This window comes from Antedon bifida, chromosome 11 (assembly GCF_963402885.1).
Source record: "Antedon bifida chromosome 11, ecAntBifi1.1, whole genome shotgun sequence".
NCBI classification, from domain to species: Eukaryota; Metazoa; Echinodermata; class Crinoidea; order Comatulida; family Antedonidae; genus Antedon; species Antedon bifida.
Window position 1 is genome coordinate 14,072,863 of NC_136236.1, and position 21,306 is coordinate 14,094,168.

Sequence of the window (21,306 nt, forward strand, 5' to 3'; positions counted from 1 at the left end):
AGGAAGCTGTCGATCCCGACAGGGCTTCAGCTTGTCATGATTTAAAACCACCGTCTTATTTCTCAGCTGCACCTGAAATAAACAAGAACTAATAACCTTAGTAATAATACCGGGCCCCTTCCAGGGAGGACATAATTTCTTGCACTTTCCCCGAGGGGTAGCGTTGTCAAGAACGTAGACTTTGTCCCCACATTGGTATGGACGTTCCAGTACTCGAAGATCATAGTCCCGTTTCATTCTCTTCTGAGTCTGCTTTAGCGTTTCCCTAGCGATGCCATGGGCATCACGGATCGCTTTTACCAAATCTGCAACGTAGGTGGCGGCTTCCTGCTCATCGGTGGACCGGCATTCTCCGAACATGAGATCAGCTGGTAAATTAACCTCTCGGCCCAGCATCAGCATGTTTGGAGTGAAACCAGTCGAGCGGTTCACCGTGGCGCGTAGTGCACCAGCAATCTGCGGCAGATATACATCCCAGTCTCGCTGTCTCTTCCCAACGAAGCATCGTACAGCATCCATTAGTGTGCGATTAAATCGCTCTACTTGACCATTAGCCGCCGGTCGGTAGCTTGTCGTCCGGGTCTTGTGGATCTGTAAAACTTTACATAAAGATGCAAACAATTCACTTTCAAAATTTCTCCCCTGGTCTGAGTGTAACTGAAAAGGTACACCGAATCTAGAGAAAAAGTCCCTTACTAGGGCTCTAGCGGTTACCTCCGCAACCTGAGACGGGAGCGGGCTGATCTCAACCCATTTTGTGAATTGGTCGACCATCATCAGAATGTAGATGTTTCCCTGTTCAGTTTTTGGTAACGGACCAAGGAAATCGATATGTATGCGTTCCATAGGAACACCGGCCTGGAATTCGGTCAACTGGTGTCGACCTTGGCGAGTGGCCTTCTTGCTTCTATTACAAATGTTGCAAGTCTGTACATACCTCTGTATATCCCCGGCCATACCGTACCAGAAAAACTTCTCCTTCAGTCGAAACTTGGTCCGGGCGACCCCTTGATGACCCGCCGATGGCAAATCATGATGTAACCTAAGAGCTACGGCGTGTAGCTCCTTGGGCAACACAAGTAGTCGTCCGGTACCCTCTGCTTGGTTGATGAACAGTATACCTGCTTCCGTGAGATTCAGGCGTTGTCTGTTCAGCCAGTAGTGTTTGGTGGCAGCGCTGGAGATAAACAGCTGATTCTCGGAGGGTTCCCCATTCTGCAACCAATCCAGAACAGGTGCCAAGTCAGGATCACTCGTTTGATGTTGCCGTAGCTCGTCCAGTGAGTAACCCCAACACTCGGCTCCCTTCGGGCGTAGCTGTACTGCAGACACTCGTCCACCGTCGTCGTCCTGTAGGAAAGAAAACTGAATCGTACCGTTAGTAGCAGTCCGTGATACTTCTATGCTTACCTGTCCACCGGGGTCCCAAGGAACATCGTCCCCTGGCAGAGTACCCTCCGGGTGGTCCACGGCTACCTGGTGTACGTGGGCGATGGGCACAACGTCGTCTACTTCATCTTGGAACGCTGACCATCTTGCATCTGCTCGTTGACAGTACGAACAGCCCCCACAGGGAAGCCCTTCAAGCGCAGGCCGTTCGTGGCTACTATCATGAGTTTCTGGTCGGCGAGAAAGAGCATCGGCGTTGCCATGGTGTTGTCCTCGGCGGTGTTCAATCAGCAGGTGGTACTGGCTCAGCTCCTCGATCCACCGAGCGAGTTGCCCCTGTGGTTGCTTGAAGTTGAGGAGCCAGGTCAGGCTGTTGTGATCCGTCCGCACTCTAAAAGGTCTGCCTAGAAGGTAGTGCCTAAAATGCCTAGTCATGAACACAATTGCTAGCAATTCCTTGCGTGTAGTGCAATAGTTCCGTTGTTCATGAGTTAGACGGGCACTTGCGTATGCAATTACCTTCTCTTTACCTTCCTGTACCTGGAGCAGCTCGCCTCCTAGCGCTTGATCCGAAGCGTCGACATCCAGAATAAATTCATCAGTCCCGTTCGGCAAGGCGAGTAGAGGAGGTTGAACAAGAGCAGCTTTCAAGCCGGTGAACGCTTGTTGTTGTTCCTCATCCCAGTGAAACTTCACCTCTTTTTTAGTGAGTTCATATAGAGGTGCAGCTAAACCAGCAAAGTTCCCAATGAACTCTCTATGGTAGTTAGCCAACCCCAAGAACTGCTGTACTTCTCTCAGATTGGTAGGTGTCGGCCAGTCCTGAACAGCCTTTATATCCGAATCGGACACCGCCACAGTATCCTCACCAACGATTCGCCCTAAAAATTCAACCTGTTTCTGAAAGAAAATACACTTTTTAGGTTTGAGTTTAAAGTTGTTAATACGAAATCGTTGCAGCACCTGAGAGAGGTTGCTGAGATGATCTTCGAACGTTTTACCTAGCACGACAATGTCATCGAGAAACGCCAACACAATATCCCACGTCAATCCCCGAAGCACCAAACCCATGGCACGGGAGAAAGTTGCAGGACAATTGGTAAGACCAAATGGCATTTTAACGAATTCATACAAGCCATGCTTGGTGATAAACGCTGTCTTCTTACGGTCTTCATCTTTCATCCTAATCTGCCAGTACCCCCAAATCGCGTCCAGTTTAGAAAACCAGATATTCCCTGACAGTGTGTCAAGGCAATCACGAATTAGAGGTAATGGATACGCATCTTTAGTAGTAATGTTGTTGAGAGCTCGATAGTCAATGCAAAAGCGCACAGAACCATCGCGCTTCCGGACCAACACAGGCGGTGATGCCCACTCGGACATGGATGGTTGAATAACACCAGCCTCCAACATCTTCTTTATCTCCTTCTCTTCCTCCCCCACAAAGCGCAGGGGAGTATGGCGGAGCCGTTGCCTGATTGGTGAGGCATCTCCAGTGTCGATGCTGTGTTCAATATCACCAAAGGTGCCAATGTCGAATTGATGAGCGGCGAAGACATCCTGGTAATCAACCAATAGCTTAGTGAGCACGTCAGCCTCTTCATTTGAGAGATTAGATCTCGAAGAGTCCAACATGCCCACTAGGTGCGCCGGCACCCCCTCGGGTTGGTTACCGTCATCGTCCGCTTGGTTCAACAAAGCATCATCGGTCGGAGTCGCCTCCGTCTGGAACACACTCACCCCTTCAGCTTCACTTGCCCTACCTATCTCTCTACCCTTTTTCATAGTGAGGTAGTGGTCAGATGTGTTGATGACACAGATGCATGGCGCATCAGTGCGTAGATGTAAAGTTGCCGGTATCGCCACATCGTCAGTAGTTGAAACTGGCTCTATAAAGAAATCAGGCATAGATAAATTGTTAGTCACAAGTTTACATTTAACATGAGCGGCTGAGTGAGGAGGAATTACTCTCCGTTTAGCCACTGTTACCTGGCCAACCCTAGGTTCCACCGGTGAATCCCCTCTTAGAGATATGGTACTGCCCCCAATTGCCAGAAGCAAATTTCCACAATCGATAACGGCTCCCTGTGGATGAAGAAAATCACCACCCAAGAGCATATCGTCATTGATGGGAGCAACATAAAAGAATTCATGGTACTCTTTGGTTCCCAATGTAAACTGTAGAGGCCCCACCTTCGAACCTGGCATAGATGTCCCCCTCCCTGCCAAAGTAAAGGACAGGGTGGACACCACAGGTGGTGCCGGATCTAGACTTTTATAAACCTTATCGGATAGTATGGTAAAATCCGCTGCAGTGTCCACGACTGCGTCAATTTTTGTACCATTTACAAAAGCAGTTGCATGCAACGCATTCAACGATTTTACCCTGTTGATAACAATCCGAGGTTGAGTCTCTTCAGTTTTGGTTGTCGTCGGTGTCGATGATTCAATCAGCCCTGAGCTAATTGTAGATGGCTCGATGATCGTCACAGGATCCGGTGCTACCTCCTTTGTATTTACAGGCTTGGCCATCGGGCCCAGCTTGGAGATAGTTGACGAGCCACCATCTTCCTGGCCAGCTTCCGGAACCGGGTTAGGTCGTCGGCCCTCTGACCCAACCCTTACTCGTTTAACGGATCCTGCTCATTGCCACTAACCTGACGCAAACGGCTCGCTAACCTCGGACACTCCCTGCGGAAATGTCCCACCTCCTTACATTCAAAGCAAGCTAGTTCACCTGGTCTCATGAAACGCATGAGCTGATCCAATTGATTCCGCATGGCGGCAATCTCCGTGTTCACGGTGTTCTCCACCCGTCCCAGATTGGTGTTCAACGTCTGGAAATTACTCTCCACAGCGGCCAAACGGGCCTCCGTAGTAGGAGTATTGTTGGTGGGTGGCACCGACGTCACAGTTCGAGGCTGGTTCTGGCCGTCAGTAGGTACGGGTTCCGGAGGAACCCAAGCTGGTGCTGGCCTCTGAAACGTCACACGGTTTCCCCTCATAGGCCTCCCTCGCACCTGCTTAATGGATACCTCATCGCCAGTTTCACCCTCGGTATCGTCCTGGTCTTCTGAAGGTAGCTGAAAAGATAGTGGGGGTGCAAAAGAAGTACGGACCGTAGACCTAACATGAGGTTTCACGGTATCCTTAACCTTACTCTTACGTTTACTATATAGCCCCCTATAACTATCATATTTTTCAAACTCCCTAATAGCTCTGGGAATAGTTGAACAGTGCTTGTGCATGACGTGCCTACCTACTTCTGCGTCCCTGCACCCAATACAAAACCTAACTACGGCTTGCTCCTGGATCCACTCCTTGGGCAAATCCTTAAACGCCTTTCTAGTCAGGGTTAGCACTCTATCTCCCCATTCCTCTATAGTCTCTCCCTCATTTTGCGTAGCAGTCTCTAATTTAGCTTGGAGGACTGCGGGGAGCTCGTCCTCATTAAAACGTCGGTTGAAAGCTTTAATGATCTGCCTAAAGCCCATATCAGCGTCCATTTCTATTAGATTCACATAGAACTCAGCCGCCGCCCCGTCTAAACACCAAGTAAGGACGTCCTTACTTTCACGGTTTGTGAGTTCCTGCTCATCTATAAATGAAGCCAATCGGCGCTTAAAAAAGGACCAGTTGTCTCCCCTCCCCCTAAACGTTAGAGACCTAGGTATATCTTTTTTACGCATCCTCCTATGTTCTAAAAGACACTGCCGGCCTTCATAGTGCCTGATACTCGGGGTAGTCCTAAGACACTCCACTGCTGTCCTAGCCCCTGCACTATGTCTATCCGACTCTCTACTCCTGCTACTATCAGTATCAGTACCATCTCTACTAAGGTCACTATCGCTGGTCGATGGAGATCGACGGCGAGCCCTAGTTTTAGACCTAGCGTTTTTAGATAGTCTCCTGGGGAGTCTTTCCTCCTCGTCCTCCCTAGAGCTAAAACACGAGTCTAATGTTATTGGAGATGGCTTTTTGATGTAGCTCCTACGTTGTGTTGACCTACTCTTACTTCTATCCGGGTCAGAACGCCCAGCGGAGGTGGACGGCATATAAGCCCTAAGCCCACCTTCGAGATGACGAGGATCACTAGCAGGTCCTGCAGTATAATACGTACCTGGTACGTCTAATAAAGGAGTAGCCTGGGGCGATGAGAGGACGTGGTATCGACCACTATGGCCCCCGTCATTTTGTACCCTGTATGCCCCTTCTATATCTACAGGTTGTGCGACCTGCGACCCCCTTCTGGCCGATCTATTTTGTTTTTCCACTAGAGGTGACACATTATCAATCATCTGGCCTACGCCTCCACCTAAACTCGGATTCGGTTGAAAATCCAGGTAGTCAACTAACCTGGCAGTACCGGCTATTCCGTGTATCTGGTGAATATTAGAGGACGTAATGTTGCCATGTGTAGCCCGCCATTTAATTATCCTAGCTGCTCGTTTCTTCCCTACATTAGGGACTCCATGAAGGTCTTGCACTGGGCAAAAGTTAACCTTAACCTTATTAGACATGATCTAAAAATTGCCCCTCTTCTCTTAAGTTGTTATGCTCCTAAATCTAGTTACAGTGTATGACAGATGTTATTAAGCAAAGAGTACGATACAAATTAAAATACCGCCAGACGTAATAAAAATTACAGGCCCAACAGTAGAATCAAATATCGTCAATGCAGTAACACACACACAATATTGCAAAATGGCTGTTGGAGATGCAAATATAATAAAATATTTCACCAGCAAACCTGCAATGAAAAGCAACTAGATTATTCAAAAAGACGTCAATACAGTTAACAACACTTACCACTAAACCTTCCCCCGATGCAAAGAAAGGAGAGCGATAATGCCACTGTGAGGTTAACACAATATAATACGCACAGCCAGTATAATTTCTCAAGATGAAAAAAAAACCTGACTGACGGACGAAAAAGATGTTATCAAAAAAAAACAATCAAGCTAAAAAATTAGTGGTGCCACTCAGTTCAACGGCCACGCCTAGTATCCCACTAGGTGATACGGCCGAATAAACTGCCCACTAATACTTCAACAATAGCAACAAAAATACAACTCCCGGTACGTATCGACTACCCCGTCGATACGCTAATCAGCAAGTATCCAAATGCCACAATACTGCGTGATTAACTTTACCGGTATGTTGTACCCTTCAGTAAATATACCAACTTCAATAAACTAAGAAATGCACCGTACGTACAATAAGTTAATAGGTTTCAGTAGAGGACGAAATACCTCGCGATCAACCCGATCACGTTAAGAATGCCAGCCCGGCAATCAAGGCACCCGCCTCCCCACCAAAGAAAAAAAAAGTTTCCGAGCTTTTGCTCGCAGCGCCAATGTTGTGATTTTAGGTCGGTGCTATAATGGCCTGATAATTAAAGCTACTAGGCTTACCTTAGTCAGTCCCGCCTGACCTAAATCACACAATATCCGAAGGCAGTCAATCCAAATCTATGGGTTAATTCCGGTTACGTCCGTTACTCCTGGTTTCCTGCTTCGAATAGACCGGTTCGGGCGGCGTCGAAGTCCCACGTTAACATTTGCATACCCCCTGTATGCAAATCAAGCTATCGGGGCGACGCCCTCGTTCGGTCGGAGGGGTGGTCTGTTTACCCAGCGGGCGCCATTCACAACACTAGCTTGGCTTAGTTTTGTAGGCCTAGCTGGTAAACATCGGTAACGTACGAACATCGTACGCTAGCTATATACCTAGCCTGACGTTGTATAGTTGCTGTATTAATTGTCTTTCTATTTTTGCCAGACTCCGTTGATACAAATTGGGGAAAACCCGGTATTTTCGCTGAAAAGTTAGGAGTCTTCCATTTGTTTTGGCCTCACGATCGATCGAAAAGTGGGCGAATTACAGGTGAAAAACAAAAATATCAATCCGCGCGCAATGCATTTTGGGATTTATAGCGGGCCGCTATAATTATTAGAATCGACTTATTTTTCACATTTTTAACCGTTTAAAGACGAAAAAAGTTATCGCAATAGGACCATATAGTATTATTTTTACATTAAATATAGTTTGTGATCTTAAATTAGATCTAAAAAACGTAGGGAAGGGGGCTTTAAGGTTATTACGACATGGCGCGATCGATACGACAGATAACCCGAGTGACGTAATTTCCAATGGGAAGCATCTGATTTGCTGATCATAACCACAGACAAACGGATTTTTCTATGTTACTATGTGTATGTTTGCGAAAATAATTCATTTCGGATAGATGGTACAATGAATTACTGTATTCAACTTTGAAATGTCGATACTCGTTCCTCGTGTCTAGTTGTTTACGTCATTTACAAAACGAAACTTGGGATTTTACTGCCAGTGCACTTTAATATTATAAATACAATGATTCACATGCTACTGGTGTTAACCAACGGACCTTGACGCGCAGATAAATGTAATAGTAGACAAGGAAGTTCTTGCGATTATTTTTTTAGTCTGAAGTTCAAGTAGGGTGTTGTGCAACTGGTAACAAAACATGCACAGATCATACCCTATAGAAGACATGCCTCGTATGCCACCGACAGTCAACAGGGTTGCAAAACCCGCCAAAAAAGGCGAACCCCCGGACCCATCGTTATTCTCAAAGTTTGAAAAAGCAAGGTCTGTAAAATTGAAATTCGATGAGGATGAGATCGCTCAAAATCCTACGAATTTGGAGGAGATTGTCGGTAGCAAACTGCTTCCACAACTGGTACAGGTTACCGAGGAATTCGACGTCGATGGTAACGTAGTTGGTTTTAAGGCTGGTCAGATTTTAATGCTCCATATGATAGTTGAAAGAGAAGTGGTTCATGCAGTGGATAAAGATGGACGGGATTTATATCTACCGATACAATCCGAACAAGTTTACGAACGGTTGACAATAGGTACGTTGTATATATATATATATATGTGTGTGTTGTAGGCCTATATGTAAATAACGGGAGTGGTAGATTTAGTAGGGGTGTGGTAGATTTAGTAGGGGTGGAAATTATTGCAGTACGTGTGTACTGGAATTATTAAATAAACATTTACTACTTTAGCTGCAAATTTCATTGTTGGTTCTTGGTTGATTGACCCAGTATTAGACTGTATATTATTGGCAAAAGTTGTTTTTCATTATGCTGTGATCACATTACGTAATTGCCTGATATTACAGTAAATATGTTGCATTTAAACTATTGTTTTGTTTAGTACTAGTTGCCACCATTTAATAGTGTATTAGCTATTGTTTTATGGATGACAACATGCACTGTGTTACGATTTAGTACTGTAGTTGGTATTTTAATGTAGTAATAAGTAGTAAGTAGTAGTAATAATGTTTCTTTGGTGTGTGTATGTGTTGAATTGTGAATGGAGGATCGTAATATTAAAGAAAGCCAATTTTACGTTAGTTGCACACACCTTTGCCGCCATTGTTGACATAATGTTTAATAGGCCTATTAATATTTATCATGGAAGTGGAAGTACGTGATTCCACGTCAGCTCAATTGGTTTTTTTACATCCGCCTACATTTCAAATTAAGCCTTCAAGATGGATCCGATGTTGTTCTTAAATATTACGATTTTAGACTATATCCGGGTTTAGCTGTAGTTTCTTGATCATGTCTGGGACATCACCGTATATTTTGCTATGGTGTAGTATTTTTTCAAATAGTTCAACCGTGACAATAAAACAGAGTCCCATTGAATTTGTACGTAAGGGGTATTGAATTTACCTGGATATGAAATAAAAGAAGAACACAAAGAGCGCGATGGATCAATTCATGTTATGAATGCTAAATTTTCTAAAACGGTTGCTTCAGCCAAAAACAACAACACTTTAGTACCAACACAACACGTAATACAGTAAACATGTCGTTGTTCTGTTAGCCATACAATGTTCATGTTATCGATCAACAGGTTTCAAACGTCAAGCAAATATTTATTTTAAATGTGAATACTTGTGGAGCAAGATTCCAATGATGAAAACATTACATGATATATAGGTATTCTTTTAGGTCGAATTTCCGTAATAATATCTTTAAGATGTACCCGTAAAAATTGGCTTAGGATACACCAGGAATTAAAGTGAAGTCGTTTGAGAAAACTGAGTAGGGCTACTAAGTGCTCATTGAAAATCTAGAATGTGTAGGCCTATTAGGGGAAACGATTTATGGATTCCGTATAGGCCTATTTAAATATATTATCTTCCTTCATTTCGTAATAATTATTACTCCATTCTTCCTTCTTGCAATTACTACAATAATTAAAATAGGCATATTTTTATTGGGTCAATTATTCATAGAGATTAAAGAAACAACACTGCCATACAAAAATCGGCGTTAATTTCGTCTTTGTTTTCTTCATAGATGAAAGAGTTGATGATCGCCTTTACATAGGAGTTGAAGCGCTTTTGAAGGCCAACATTTTACCGCCGATGGTGCGTGTTATTGAAAACTATTACTCAGCTGATCCTACAGAATGCGTCGACGATGAAGATTTACTAGAGCTGTATCGAGTTGACGTCGCACCGGAGGAAAAACGTCACAGAGGACGAATGGTAAGATAAAAGAAGATATTGCAGTATACCCTTCCTATGAGACGCTGCTATTCCGGTGATACCCCTTATTCAGGAAGGGTGCTAGGCTTGCAGAGTCTTGTTGAGCGTTGATTATACACATTCCTATTCCGGTTTATATTATAGTTAAGATGAAATGTAAATAATTAGATAATTGTTACAAATTACTCATTGTCATCCCCTCAATATTCTGGTCAAGTGGGATATAGACACCAAGATTTCCTTGAGAAACAAAAAGAATAATATATTCTATGATGTCAGTGAACTTATTTGGCAGATGTTCTTCAGCTTCTCCTCCAGAGATGTAGTCTCATTTGATTGCCGAATAATTGATTCGTCAGTGTAATGTCTATTATTGTTTGTTTGCAGTGTGTCTATGGAAAAAATCAACAAGGCTATAATTTAAACTTACACCAAGGCATGACGACAGCGCACTTCACAACAAAGTTAAGTGCAAATTTGCACCCGATGACAGAAATAATCCAAAATGACTTCCCTCAGGTGAGTAGGCCTACATATTTCATATCTTTCCCGCAGAACGTCCTGCCACTTTCACCCTATTCCAATCAACCCCAAATATTGCATTAACATTATTGGTGACATTGTTGTGTTTTCAGAGAGTTCGCATACCAAGCAGCGATCCAACCCGACCAAACATTAAAGCAGAGAAGATCATTAAACTTCTGGGTGTCGAAAAGGAGTACCACGTGATCATGACAATACCTGGAAAACCAGAAGTGTTCGGAATTCCTTCGAAGATTCCGATTAAAATGACGTTAGCAACAGGAAATTTTCGACATGTTGCGAAGTCGCTACCACCTATGTACGCTCTCGTCAATCCGACTTGGCACATAGATATAATCGGCCGATCTACGTTACAACCTCAATTCCGACAGTTTCCACAACCAACCCAAGAAATACTACAGCCCTGGCTGAGCTCTTTCGAAGGTTAGAATATTATATCTGCCAATCTTAATTTGCAAGAAAATGAATTGAGTTTTAAGTTGAGTTTTGTCCAACTAAAATGTTACAAATAGCGTTATTAGGCATACGACTTTACCCAATCTTGTGTTTGCTCACTTCTGTTTTTGAGAAGTTCTTTTTTTTTTCTCTTTTGTGGTTAACCACCACCTTTATTCATTCAATCTTTCATACATATTTCGTTCACATTTCATTTTCGTACATTAAATTTCCGTTTTCTACTTTTTTCGTTATTTTCTGATTTTTACACTTCTAACCTTTATACATAGTGTTTTGATTTATATGCATACAAATAACATAAAAATCTACACTTCATTTTGTAATAAATAAAATACAAATATGGATGCCACTTTTAGGTTACAACATGCCTAGTGTGTTCATATCTTTTAAAATATATTTAAACTGAATCCAGGGATTCTTAACTCATTTGCCTCTCATATTTATCTTTAACTGAATTTACAGTCAACTGCATTAATGGGACATTTAACTGTTTTATATGTAATTGTTAATCACGTAATGTAGTTGTAGTTACACTTTGATAGTTGGTAACTGTAGTTGAATAATTTCCAATTGTATTCATAGGGAAGGAGTGTGTACAAGAGGCGGCTAAAGTGAACGACATGGACATAAAAAGGCAAATTGTAGACTTAAAAAATGAAGTTGACATGTGGAAAAATCTTTACGAAACTGTCAAAACATCTACACCAGAAGTACCAAAGCGTGTAGATGTACCTATTATGCCTCCTGCACGACCACCTAAACCAAACCAAAAAGTGACGACACCACCAAAACTTGAAAGTAAGCCGTCGTTGTCATCAGCAACCAAGAAGGGTTATACTTCAATTATTAAAAGTAAAGTGATGGGGATCAAACTTCCACAATCACCGAAGATGCTGAAGTCGCCAAAATCGCCCACATTGCCCACTCCACAAAAATCGGTTGAACAAGATTATGAACAACCAATAGACACTGATAAAAGTAAACTTACCGCGCCTTCTGATGATGAAGATGATTCAGAGTAAGTAGTCAATATTTAGTATTTCTATATATTATGAAGCCTTCGACTACGTCATGTTAGTTCATTGTGCATAAGGGAATAGTGGGACGACTATCCTCGTATCTCACCTAGACACAAGTTTGATGGTTTATATGTCCAGGCGACGACCGACGACACATCGATTGGCCTAGATTTGCTCGTCGGTCGTCGCGACACATCGATTGGCCTAGATTTGCTCGTCGGTCGTCGCGACACATCGATTGGCCTAGATTGCTCGTCGGTCGTCGCGACACATCGATTGGCCTAGATTGCTCGTCGGTCGTCGCGACACATCGATTGGCCTAGATTGCTCGTCGGTCGTCGCGACACATCGATTGGCCTAGATTGCTCGTCGGTCGTCGCGACACATCGATTGGCCTAGATTGCTCGTCGGTCGTCGCGACACATCGATTGGCCTAGATTGCTCGTCGGTCGTCGCGACACATCGATTGGCCTAGATTGCTCGTCGGTCGTCGCGACACATCGATTGGCCTAGATTGCTCGTCGGTCGTCACAAATCGAAAGCTTCCTAATATTACAAGTTTGCGTAGTCGTGAAAGCTATCGCAGTAGATTTTAGGATTGCTGTCAGAATACGCGATTTTGTTTATTGTCGCTGACATGATATAACGCTCGTGTCCCGGGTGGTATAAGAGCGGGGTAGTGTTCGAAAAATTTGCATATTGCATGCATACGTCATTTTGTCAATAAGCAATCAACAGTTTTCCCTCACTAGTTTAATCATTTAATGAATACAATTGTGTTTTCTAGGTGTTACGAAGAAATTGATGACATTACAAATAGTCAGACGAAAAAGATGCAAGAGCTAAAACGTACGCTCGCTTCGCAGTTACAAGTAGGTCTAAACTTTTATTTGATATTTTCAAATATGCGAAAGCAATATTTCCAATGATCGATCTTCCTTCAAACGCGTAAAATTTAGCATCTCATAAAATAACGCAAACATTCTATGTTTCCTCTTGTAGATGATTGAAGCTTTTCGAAAACAAGAAACAGATTTAAAGAAAGAATTGCGTGTAAGTAAAATTCATACCGTAAAAGTTCACAGTCTTATTTTTTAGGACGAAATGGACCTCTTTTCGAGATAACAGTGATATAAATCTTCACCAAAATACTTTTCATTCAATATTAACTAAAACACTTTATTGCAGGAAGCAAAAAGTAAAAATGAGGAACATGTTCACCATATTTATTCACTTCAACAAGAAATCGACTCTTTACTGAACAAAGACGAAGAAATTTACGATACGATATCGGAAGATCGACCTTTGCCAGTACCACCTTCAGGGATGCCACAGAATATTTACAACAGTCCTGCTGCTGGTATGACTCCAGGCATGAAGGTGTCTGTGGATCAACTACAGACGTACACAGTGGCAGGAGTGGAAAAATTCTTAAAAGAAATCAAGTTGGAAAAACACGCTACTAATTTCAGACTTGAGAACATCGACGGGCCTCTGTTGCTGGCACTGGATGAACAAATGTTAAAGGAACTTGGTATGTCGGCGTTAGATGCAAGAAAACTGTGTGTTAGAATAGGAAAGATGTCTAGTCAGTGAAAACTATTTATATTCAAAGCAGGAACCTAACCACGAAATTATCATTTCAATTCATATCCATAAATAAATAACAAATAAACTATACAATATAAATATAGATACAGTACTGTATTGAGTTAATACAAAACAAACAAATAGTTAATTCCAATTTTCCATAGTTCAGATGTTGAATATTTTGCTTTCAGGCAGTAAACCATTAGTCTTTTGTCAAGTCAAAGTCTTTCTGATATATTCATAGAATAGCATTGTTGTAGCTAAACGAAAAAGTCATTATTGATGAAATTAACACATACCGATGCAACCCACGAACATATTGCACCCGACTATCACACAACCAAACCCTTACCCTATGAAGTCTGTATCACGGATAATTGTTCATTGTTGTATAAGGTTTACGATGAAACGTTAATTGTTGTATATGTATCGATAGTTACCTGTGATATTAAATCCAGGAATTATACTAAACACTGGAAAAAGGTCACTTAGGCCCTATTACTTTTTTTAAATGTTCTTTAGAATCCGTAAGTCGTTGCTATACAATTGGGATATCCTATCTCTTATATATTTTGCTATTTATTTTGAGTATTGAAAATGTAAAAATGTTTAAAATATAGTTTGTAAATATCTCTTAAACATAATAAATTCTGGTAGATTGTTACATTGATCAATAAATTAATACTGCTGGTATACTTCTGATGATGTAAATGCTTTAAAATAAACGAAAAGAATAATATTTATTAATCTCAAATTATGAGGATTTTATTGACATATAATTCGGTTTAATGTAAAATTATAGTGTGTAGGTTCTTTTCAGATTGTTGTTCTAGTTTATGCTGTATGTCTAACATGATGATAGATTTGCTATTTTCCTATAAATAACAAACGGTTGTAAGAATCGTTTTCGTCTGATACAGCGTCTTTAGTAGAGAGATCGAATATTTCTTGGCGTATCTTGTTTGCTGGTATTCCTTGGGCAAGAAGTATAGCAGCCACGCCTAGAAACGAAAAACAAGTATGTGTTTATGAAAGATACTATAAACATTTATTCATCGGTTATGTAATTTGTCTTGAAAATGTTTATCGGGTTTTTGAGGTTAGATTTGTCAAGGAAGTAATTTCACTCTTCCCTGGATTTAAAACGTAACTGTGTAGGCCTAACTTTGTAGACAGCGTGCCTAAATTTAAATTCAAAATTTAAAAACTTATTTATACTGGACATGTTATGGTTAAAATAACGGATTAACGGTGTGTCTTCATTAAGCGATATTCTCCTACTGTATATACAGTATGCCAGGGACTCCCAATCGCTGCTTTGGGATGATGTGAGCTTACCCGAGACATGAGGAGTTGCCATCGACGTGCCACTTAACTCAAGTACATCACTTGATAATCTGTCGATAATAGATGGAATATCTTCACCTGGAGCAAAAATATCGACTCCAATGCCATAATTAGAAAACCATGCACGAGCATCCAATTTATTTATCGCCCCTACAGTAATGACCTAGAAAAAAGATGCGTAATTTGACAGCAATAGCAACATCTCTGACCTTGGTTCCACTCTCAACATCATGTCAACCAGTAAGCACTTCCAGTCAAAGTTCGAATTTCGCATTGTCGTAGTCGATAATACTCATATTGTTGCAACCTTTAGAAAAAAAATATAGCCTTACCTCTTGTAGTCTTGCCGGTGACGTTTCACATGCATCTACTCCTTCATTCCCCGCGGCAGCGACTACGATGAAGCCCCGGGCGACCATTCTGGATACAACATCATCAAGAGAACGTGAGGCTGGTCCACCGAGTGACATTGACACTACACTACCTCTTACACCGTTGTCGATTACATAATTAACTCCTGAAATAAAGAAAACAAATCAGCATACTTTTTACCAGGCCTTTTATTTGAATCGGGATGGAAAACGGAAAATTAGATTATTAATTAAGGCTACAAACCCGCAATTATGTCTGAAAAAGGAGCGTTGTCGTCACAGCCAAATACGCGAACGCTGCGTATGTTTACACTCGTGGCAACACCATACTTTCGTGCTCCGAGCGTTCCGGCAACATGTGTACCATGTCCGACACAATCGTACTATAACAAAACGTATATGTTATAAAATAGTCACATATCATTATTTATAACTATCGTAAGTTCTAGGCTAGTATTTTGTTAATTTAATATTAATAAATATACTTGCCACACCGTCGTGGAACGGATCGTACACGCTGGTTGCTCTACCACCAAACAATGAATTGGTTATGGCCACTCCAGAATCAATAACGTAAGCGATAGACCCACTTCCCGTACCTCCATAGAGAAACAGTGTAAAGTTTTAAAATTATCTTCAGCCAACTGTATTATTGTATAATAAGCAGAATTATTGCTCATTCCTGCCTCCAACTTTTGATTTGATTTATTTAATTTTTGGGGAAAAACAAAAATTACCGAGAAACACAGAACAAAATATAAAGTAAACAAAATGTCAAAATTGTGTGGGAAGGTTTAAATAAATACAAATATATAACAAAAAAATAATTATTCATTAATGAATAAATTGAAACACCATACCACTTGGAGAATACTGCTTATCAAGGGTTTTGTTCCTCTGGTCTATACGATCCAAGCCCCACACGTTAGTATAGGATGAAATAGTAACTACTTCATTTTTTTCAACGTACTTTACTCCTTTCAATGCACGAACCTTTAAATAGACAAGTAGGCTTATTATTTATTACTTGGTAATGTCATGATAACATTGACATCATTTATATTAGATAGAGGGTTATACAAGAACTATTTGTTAACCTACCGGATCATGTACATATTATGTTTGAATAAAGCGTAAATATTAACCTTAGGTTATGCATAGTGCATAGTAAATATTTACACGTCATAATGTTTAAAATATTATGATAAATCGTCATATTAACAGGTTTTTCTATTACCTGATTGTGTAAAATAAATTAATAAGTCGGTTTCTGTTGAACTAGTGAGGGAATTTCCCCTTGTCGGTTACCGGTATTGTACAAACAGTGTAAAACTTCCTGAAAATGTTTGGCAGTGATCGCACCAACGGAAAGTTGGTTGGTCGGTCGGTTGGTTCGTCGGTCGGTCGGTTGGTCGGTATTAAAGCACTAACTCAAATTTGAGCACGCGACTGTAGCAATGTACATGGCCTTATTAATCGTGGTCCCGTATTTTACTTACCATATTTAGTTGTTCCTTGTCGAGGTCAAGAACAACTACATTAACACCAAGTCTGGATTCAATTGCCTTCATGGAAGAAATCCGTCTTGATGACTTCGTTGCTTTTATTTTCTGCATTATTCCTTTACAATCAGTATCATCCTAAACGGTTTTGTTTTTTTTTTAAAAAGTCGACACGTTTGAATGAGTTGAGCCACCACCACCAATGAGAACATAACAAGTGGAAATATGACAAACAAAAGAAAGGCCCTACCTTTAAAAACATTCATTCAGTAATACTAATATACCCTAGGCCTACTTATGAGAATCATAAATTATATGCATAAACTGCAGACTTAATTGAATAAAATAAGTTAACATACTGAAAGTACAACAAGGTAATCATGGACACCTTCAAGATTGTCTCCGTATAAATTTGCCATTCCCTGAGTTGTTGAAGCAACTGTAACTCCTGGACAACCTTGTGGCGGTTGTGTTGGTTCGGGGTCGTTACGACTGCAAGCCTGACAGGGCCTGCTGCTTAACTGCAACATCATGTAAATTGCTATACACAAGAACTTCATATTTTTAACTTGTTGGACGTACAACCTGTCTTGTATTGGTATTGTGTGGATTACTTATATAAGTGATTGGGGCTTGGTGTTCTTCGGTGGACCAATCACAAAATAATCAGTGTGTTGCCAATATTAATATGATATTTAAATATTATCTAAGTGTTTGTATCCGGTGTGTCTTCAGTGAGTTTTATGGTATTTTATTATTCGTTTGTGTCAGTAGCGAATTAGTATCACCGCAGATAAGATACTGTAACTTTTATTGAGCCACTACAAAGCAAATGTAGATATAGGCCTACCTCATGTTTGATGTATTTATATATCACGTCATGTTTTGTCGAGTGCCCTTTTGTCTTTTATATTCTTTGCTAAGTACTTCCGTCTTTCATTTGTTTGTTTGTCGTACATGAGAATTTCCAATTCTATGATGTCATTTTACCAAAAGACATCTTTAAACAATGGTTGTATTATTATTACTACTGAGCATTGGTTGTAAAGAAATACACAGAGACATCCGTTCTATCAATTTTCAGATTTATTATTTCTATATCAACTTTGTGATAACTAATGTCTAATCGTTAATGAATTATAGCTTAATTTAAGCAAGTGTATTCTGGGTAATGTACTTATGTCAATTCTACAGTAAAAAAATGTGTTACAAAGCTGCATGAAAGGTTAATCTATAAACACTAGACGATTGTAAGAACCTTTTTCGTCGGATACAGCATCTTCAGTAGAAGTGTCAAATATCTGTTGGCGTACATTGGCAGTATTAGTTCCTTGAGCAAGAAGAATAGCTGCTACACCTAATAAAGGATTGAACATATTGTGACGTTATTTTTTACGTTGTGAAAAAGCTTTAAAATTGTTGTTACTTAACTCATAGAGATATTATAGTTCACTATAATCTCTCTGCTTAATTCCAAAATTCTGCTTTCCAAAAATGTTTCTCACCTGAGACATGAGGTGTTGCCATTGATGTGCCGCTTAAGATTCGCTCTCCGCCTGTAATGTGATGAATAGATAGAATATCTCTTCCAGGTGCAAAAATGTCCACGCCAGAACCATGGTTAGAAAATGATGCCCGCGCATCAGTTATGTCTGTTGCCCCGACAGTAATAACCTGATACAGAATAGGAAAACATTAGTATGACGTCATAGCATGCAAACAAATAATTCGGTAAATGCGTTGTACGTGCATGCGTCCTAGAGTGCTACACTATAATGCTGTATCAGTCGATGGTGATCATTGTCCAGTTGAAAGATCCGTAGTAAAATGATAAACTTACCTCTTGTAGTCTCGCGGGTGACGTTCCACATGCGTCTATATCGTCATTCCCTGCGGCAACAACTACGATGTAGCCCAAGTCTGCCATTGTTTTTACGGCATCATCGAGGGCGAACGATGCTGATGCGCCGAGGGACATTGAAACTACACTCGAAATTTCCCCATTCTCGATTATATAATTAATTCCTGGAAAAAATGTATTTAGAAATGAATGCATTAGGGAATGATTTCCAGCCATATGCGTTTGTTTGACGCCTTATTGTTAAAGCTTGCAGCAACGCAATGACATGGGCGCAACGTTTAAAAAAAAGGAGATAAAATACAAACCAGCGATTATGTCAGAAATAGGAGCCTGATCGTTACAGCCAAATACACGAACACTGCGTATTTGGACACCCATGGCAACACCATACGTCCGTGCCCCGACTGTTCCGGCAACATGTGTACCGTGTCCGTTACAATCGTTCTATAACAAACAAAATAATAATAACACCTCCTCAATGCACTGTACCGCATTCATTTGTTTTGTACAAACCAAATTCGATTGTATTTTTCTAGAACTGATATGAAATACTTACAGTGCCGTCATTAAATGGATCATACACCTGTGTTGCTCTGCCTTCAAACAACCCAATGCCTACATTAACTCCAGTGTCAATGACGTATACGATAGACCCGCTTCCATTACCTTTAAGGAATAAGATGAAAGGTTTAACATTAGTTCCCACTACATATGCAACGTAAGCGAATTGACTAATGACAAGCGACAGTTCGAATAATATATTTGTTTGTGATTGGTTAAATCACTTGCGTAGCGCTTACGTAATTGCGATGCGCCTATAGTGGGAACTAAGCATTCTCCCGTTGTCATTGCCATCCGGGTTTTTTCGGATTAATGTGTGACTCAACAAGCGCACTAGTGTGCATAATTAATAATTAGATTATGAGTTTGATAATTGATAAATAATACTAGGCCTACCGTTTGGAGAATACATGTTGTCGAGAACTGTGTTTCTCTGGTCTATACGATCCAATCCCCATACGTCTGTAAAAGCTGACAGAGTTGCAATTCCATTTTTCTCTACGTACTTCACCCCTTCCATCTTACGAACCTGTTTTAAAAAATTGAAAATAATATAAATAAATAAGTATCTGTCGCATCGTGATTGTTGTTATGATTATAACAGCCTTCTAGGCTTAATAATCATTATTTATGTAATCACATATCAACAGATGAAGTAGAAGTCAGTCTGTAATCTCCCCATATTGTTGTGGACATAATATAATGTTAAATCTTATTCCACATTTGTGCCGGTGGTGTATAAGCCTAATGGTATTGATCAAAAATTTAATTATTTGTTTTGACTTTATAATATGCTACGGTTGCTTAATGTTATTGGTCTTTCTACATTTTTCATGATTGTTTCTTTGAATTCTAATTCTTTCAATCTGTAGAAAGATGTTGATTCTTACTTCGTTTAATTGTTCTCTGTCAAGATCAGCTACAATTGCATTGACACCACTTCTGGACTCCATAGCCTTCATTGTCGTGATTCGTCTGCTGGATGACGCCATACCTTTTATTTCCTGCATCTTTTCTTGACAGCTAGCATCATTCTAAAAAACACATAAATTAGAAACCTACTGACATTTTCAACTTATTTATCCTTGCTACCAGGGACAATCGACAAGGACATTGATAGGATGCCCTCTCCTAAAGAGAACAATATCATTTTATTATATATGTATATTGATTCCTGTACGTTTTAGCTTTTTTGTTGGAGTGGCACGCCTAATAAGCGACAGAAGCTTTTGGCCTCTTTTGCCATTCCTTGGCGCAATCTAGCTATTGTTTGTATTATTTCTGTATTACTGTGTTTGCCGAAATTAATATAATGAAATAAAAATAAAAGACACGGACTGACTGATTAAACTCAATAGTGCCATATATAACATTAAAATCGTGTATTTTATTACAGTGGACCCTACCGTTGAAGGAAAAAATAGGTCCTATGAAATAAAGATCAGTTTTAGGATATTATAATATGACCCACACCCAGAGTCGTGAAAAATAACAAGACAATATAAACTTACTGAAAGAACAAGAATATACTCATTGCCACCATTCGCTTGGTCTCCGTACAATGGTGCCATACCAGGTGTTGAAGCAACTGCAGCACCAGCATCTTGACAACTAGTCGGTGGTGGTGGTGTTGGTTCCGGGTCGGGATTGCAGGCCTGGTTAGGTCTGCAAAACACCATACATAATGCGACAATCACAAACAACTTCATTTTGACGTACTGCTAACTAGTTGTTGATGGTGGATCCTATGAGCATGGTGTAACGTTGGATCATTTTATATAAGGTTCATGTCATTCACATCTACCAATCAAACGAAAGGCATGTTGGGGTTGAAATCAAAGATCTAAATTTCAAAGGATATTTTAGGCGTTGGATTATACCCATGTCCTGAAGATCCTGTCGTCGCAAATCAATCCGTTGCTGCTTTGTTCTTTTCTGTCTTTCTGTCACTCTTCTTCTTGTAATTTCATCCAAATTCTGCTGTCGCATAAAAGACCAAACAAAACAAAAGTGTTATTACGTGAACATGCGGTTTCTGGAGGCTTACGTACCCCGCAAATAGGCTTACACACACGTTTGAAAATCCTGATGTTTTGTAATTTTCCTATTGAAT

General features: G+C 40.5%; 3 protein-coding genes across 3 annotated transcripts; 1 reads left to right on the plus strand and 2 right to left on the minus strand.

Annotated features, from left to right (window-relative positions):
• Positions 1-7,637: 7,637 nt before the first annotated feature.
• On the plus strand, positions 7,638-14,246 carry LOC144855969 (uncharacterized). Its single transcript, XM_078713938.1, has 8 exons — positions 7,638-8,288; positions 9,753-9,943; positions 10,331-10,462; positions 10,579-10,909; positions 11,525-11,960; positions 12,749-12,833; positions 12,964-13,014; positions 13,150-14,246. Exons 1-8 carry the CDS (start codon positions 7,898-7,900, stop codon positions 13,555-13,557), a joined length of 2,025 nt encoding a protein of 674 aa, XP_078570064.1. The 5' UTR covers positions 7,638-7,897; the 3' UTR covers positions 13,558-14,246.
• A 73-nt stretch (positions 14,247-14,319) lies between these two features.
• LOC144855212 (aqualysin-1-like) lies at positions 14,320-17,331 on the minus strand. Its single transcript, XM_078713022.1, has 6 exons — positions 17,131-17,331; positions 16,769-16,909; positions 15,514-15,652; positions 15,231-15,415; positions 14,890-15,061; positions 14,320-14,552 (listed from the first exon to the last, which is right to left on the minus strand). Exons 1-6 carry the CDS (start codon positions 17,329-17,331, stop codon positions 14,419-14,421), a joined length of 972 nt encoding a protein of 323 aa, XP_078569148.1. The 3' UTR covers positions 14,320-14,418.
• Positions 17,332-17,839: 508 nt separating this feature from the next.
• On the minus strand, positions 17,840-20,953 carry LOC144855516 (alkaline serine exoprotease A-like). The gene is made up of 8 exons (XM_078713402.1): positions 20,705-20,953; positions 20,084-20,227; positions 19,590-19,722; positions 19,189-19,298; positions 18,938-19,076; positions 18,612-18,796; positions 18,277-18,445; positions 17,840-18,128 (listed from the first exon to the last, which is right to left on the minus strand). The coding sequence occupies exons 1-8, from the start codon at positions 20,900-20,902 to the stop codon at positions 17,998-18,000; spliced, it is 1,209 nt and encodes a 402-aa protein (XP_078569528.1). The 5' UTR covers positions 20,903-20,953; the 3' UTR covers positions 17,840-17,997.
• Between the last annotated feature and the right edge of the window lie 353 nt (positions 20,954-21,306).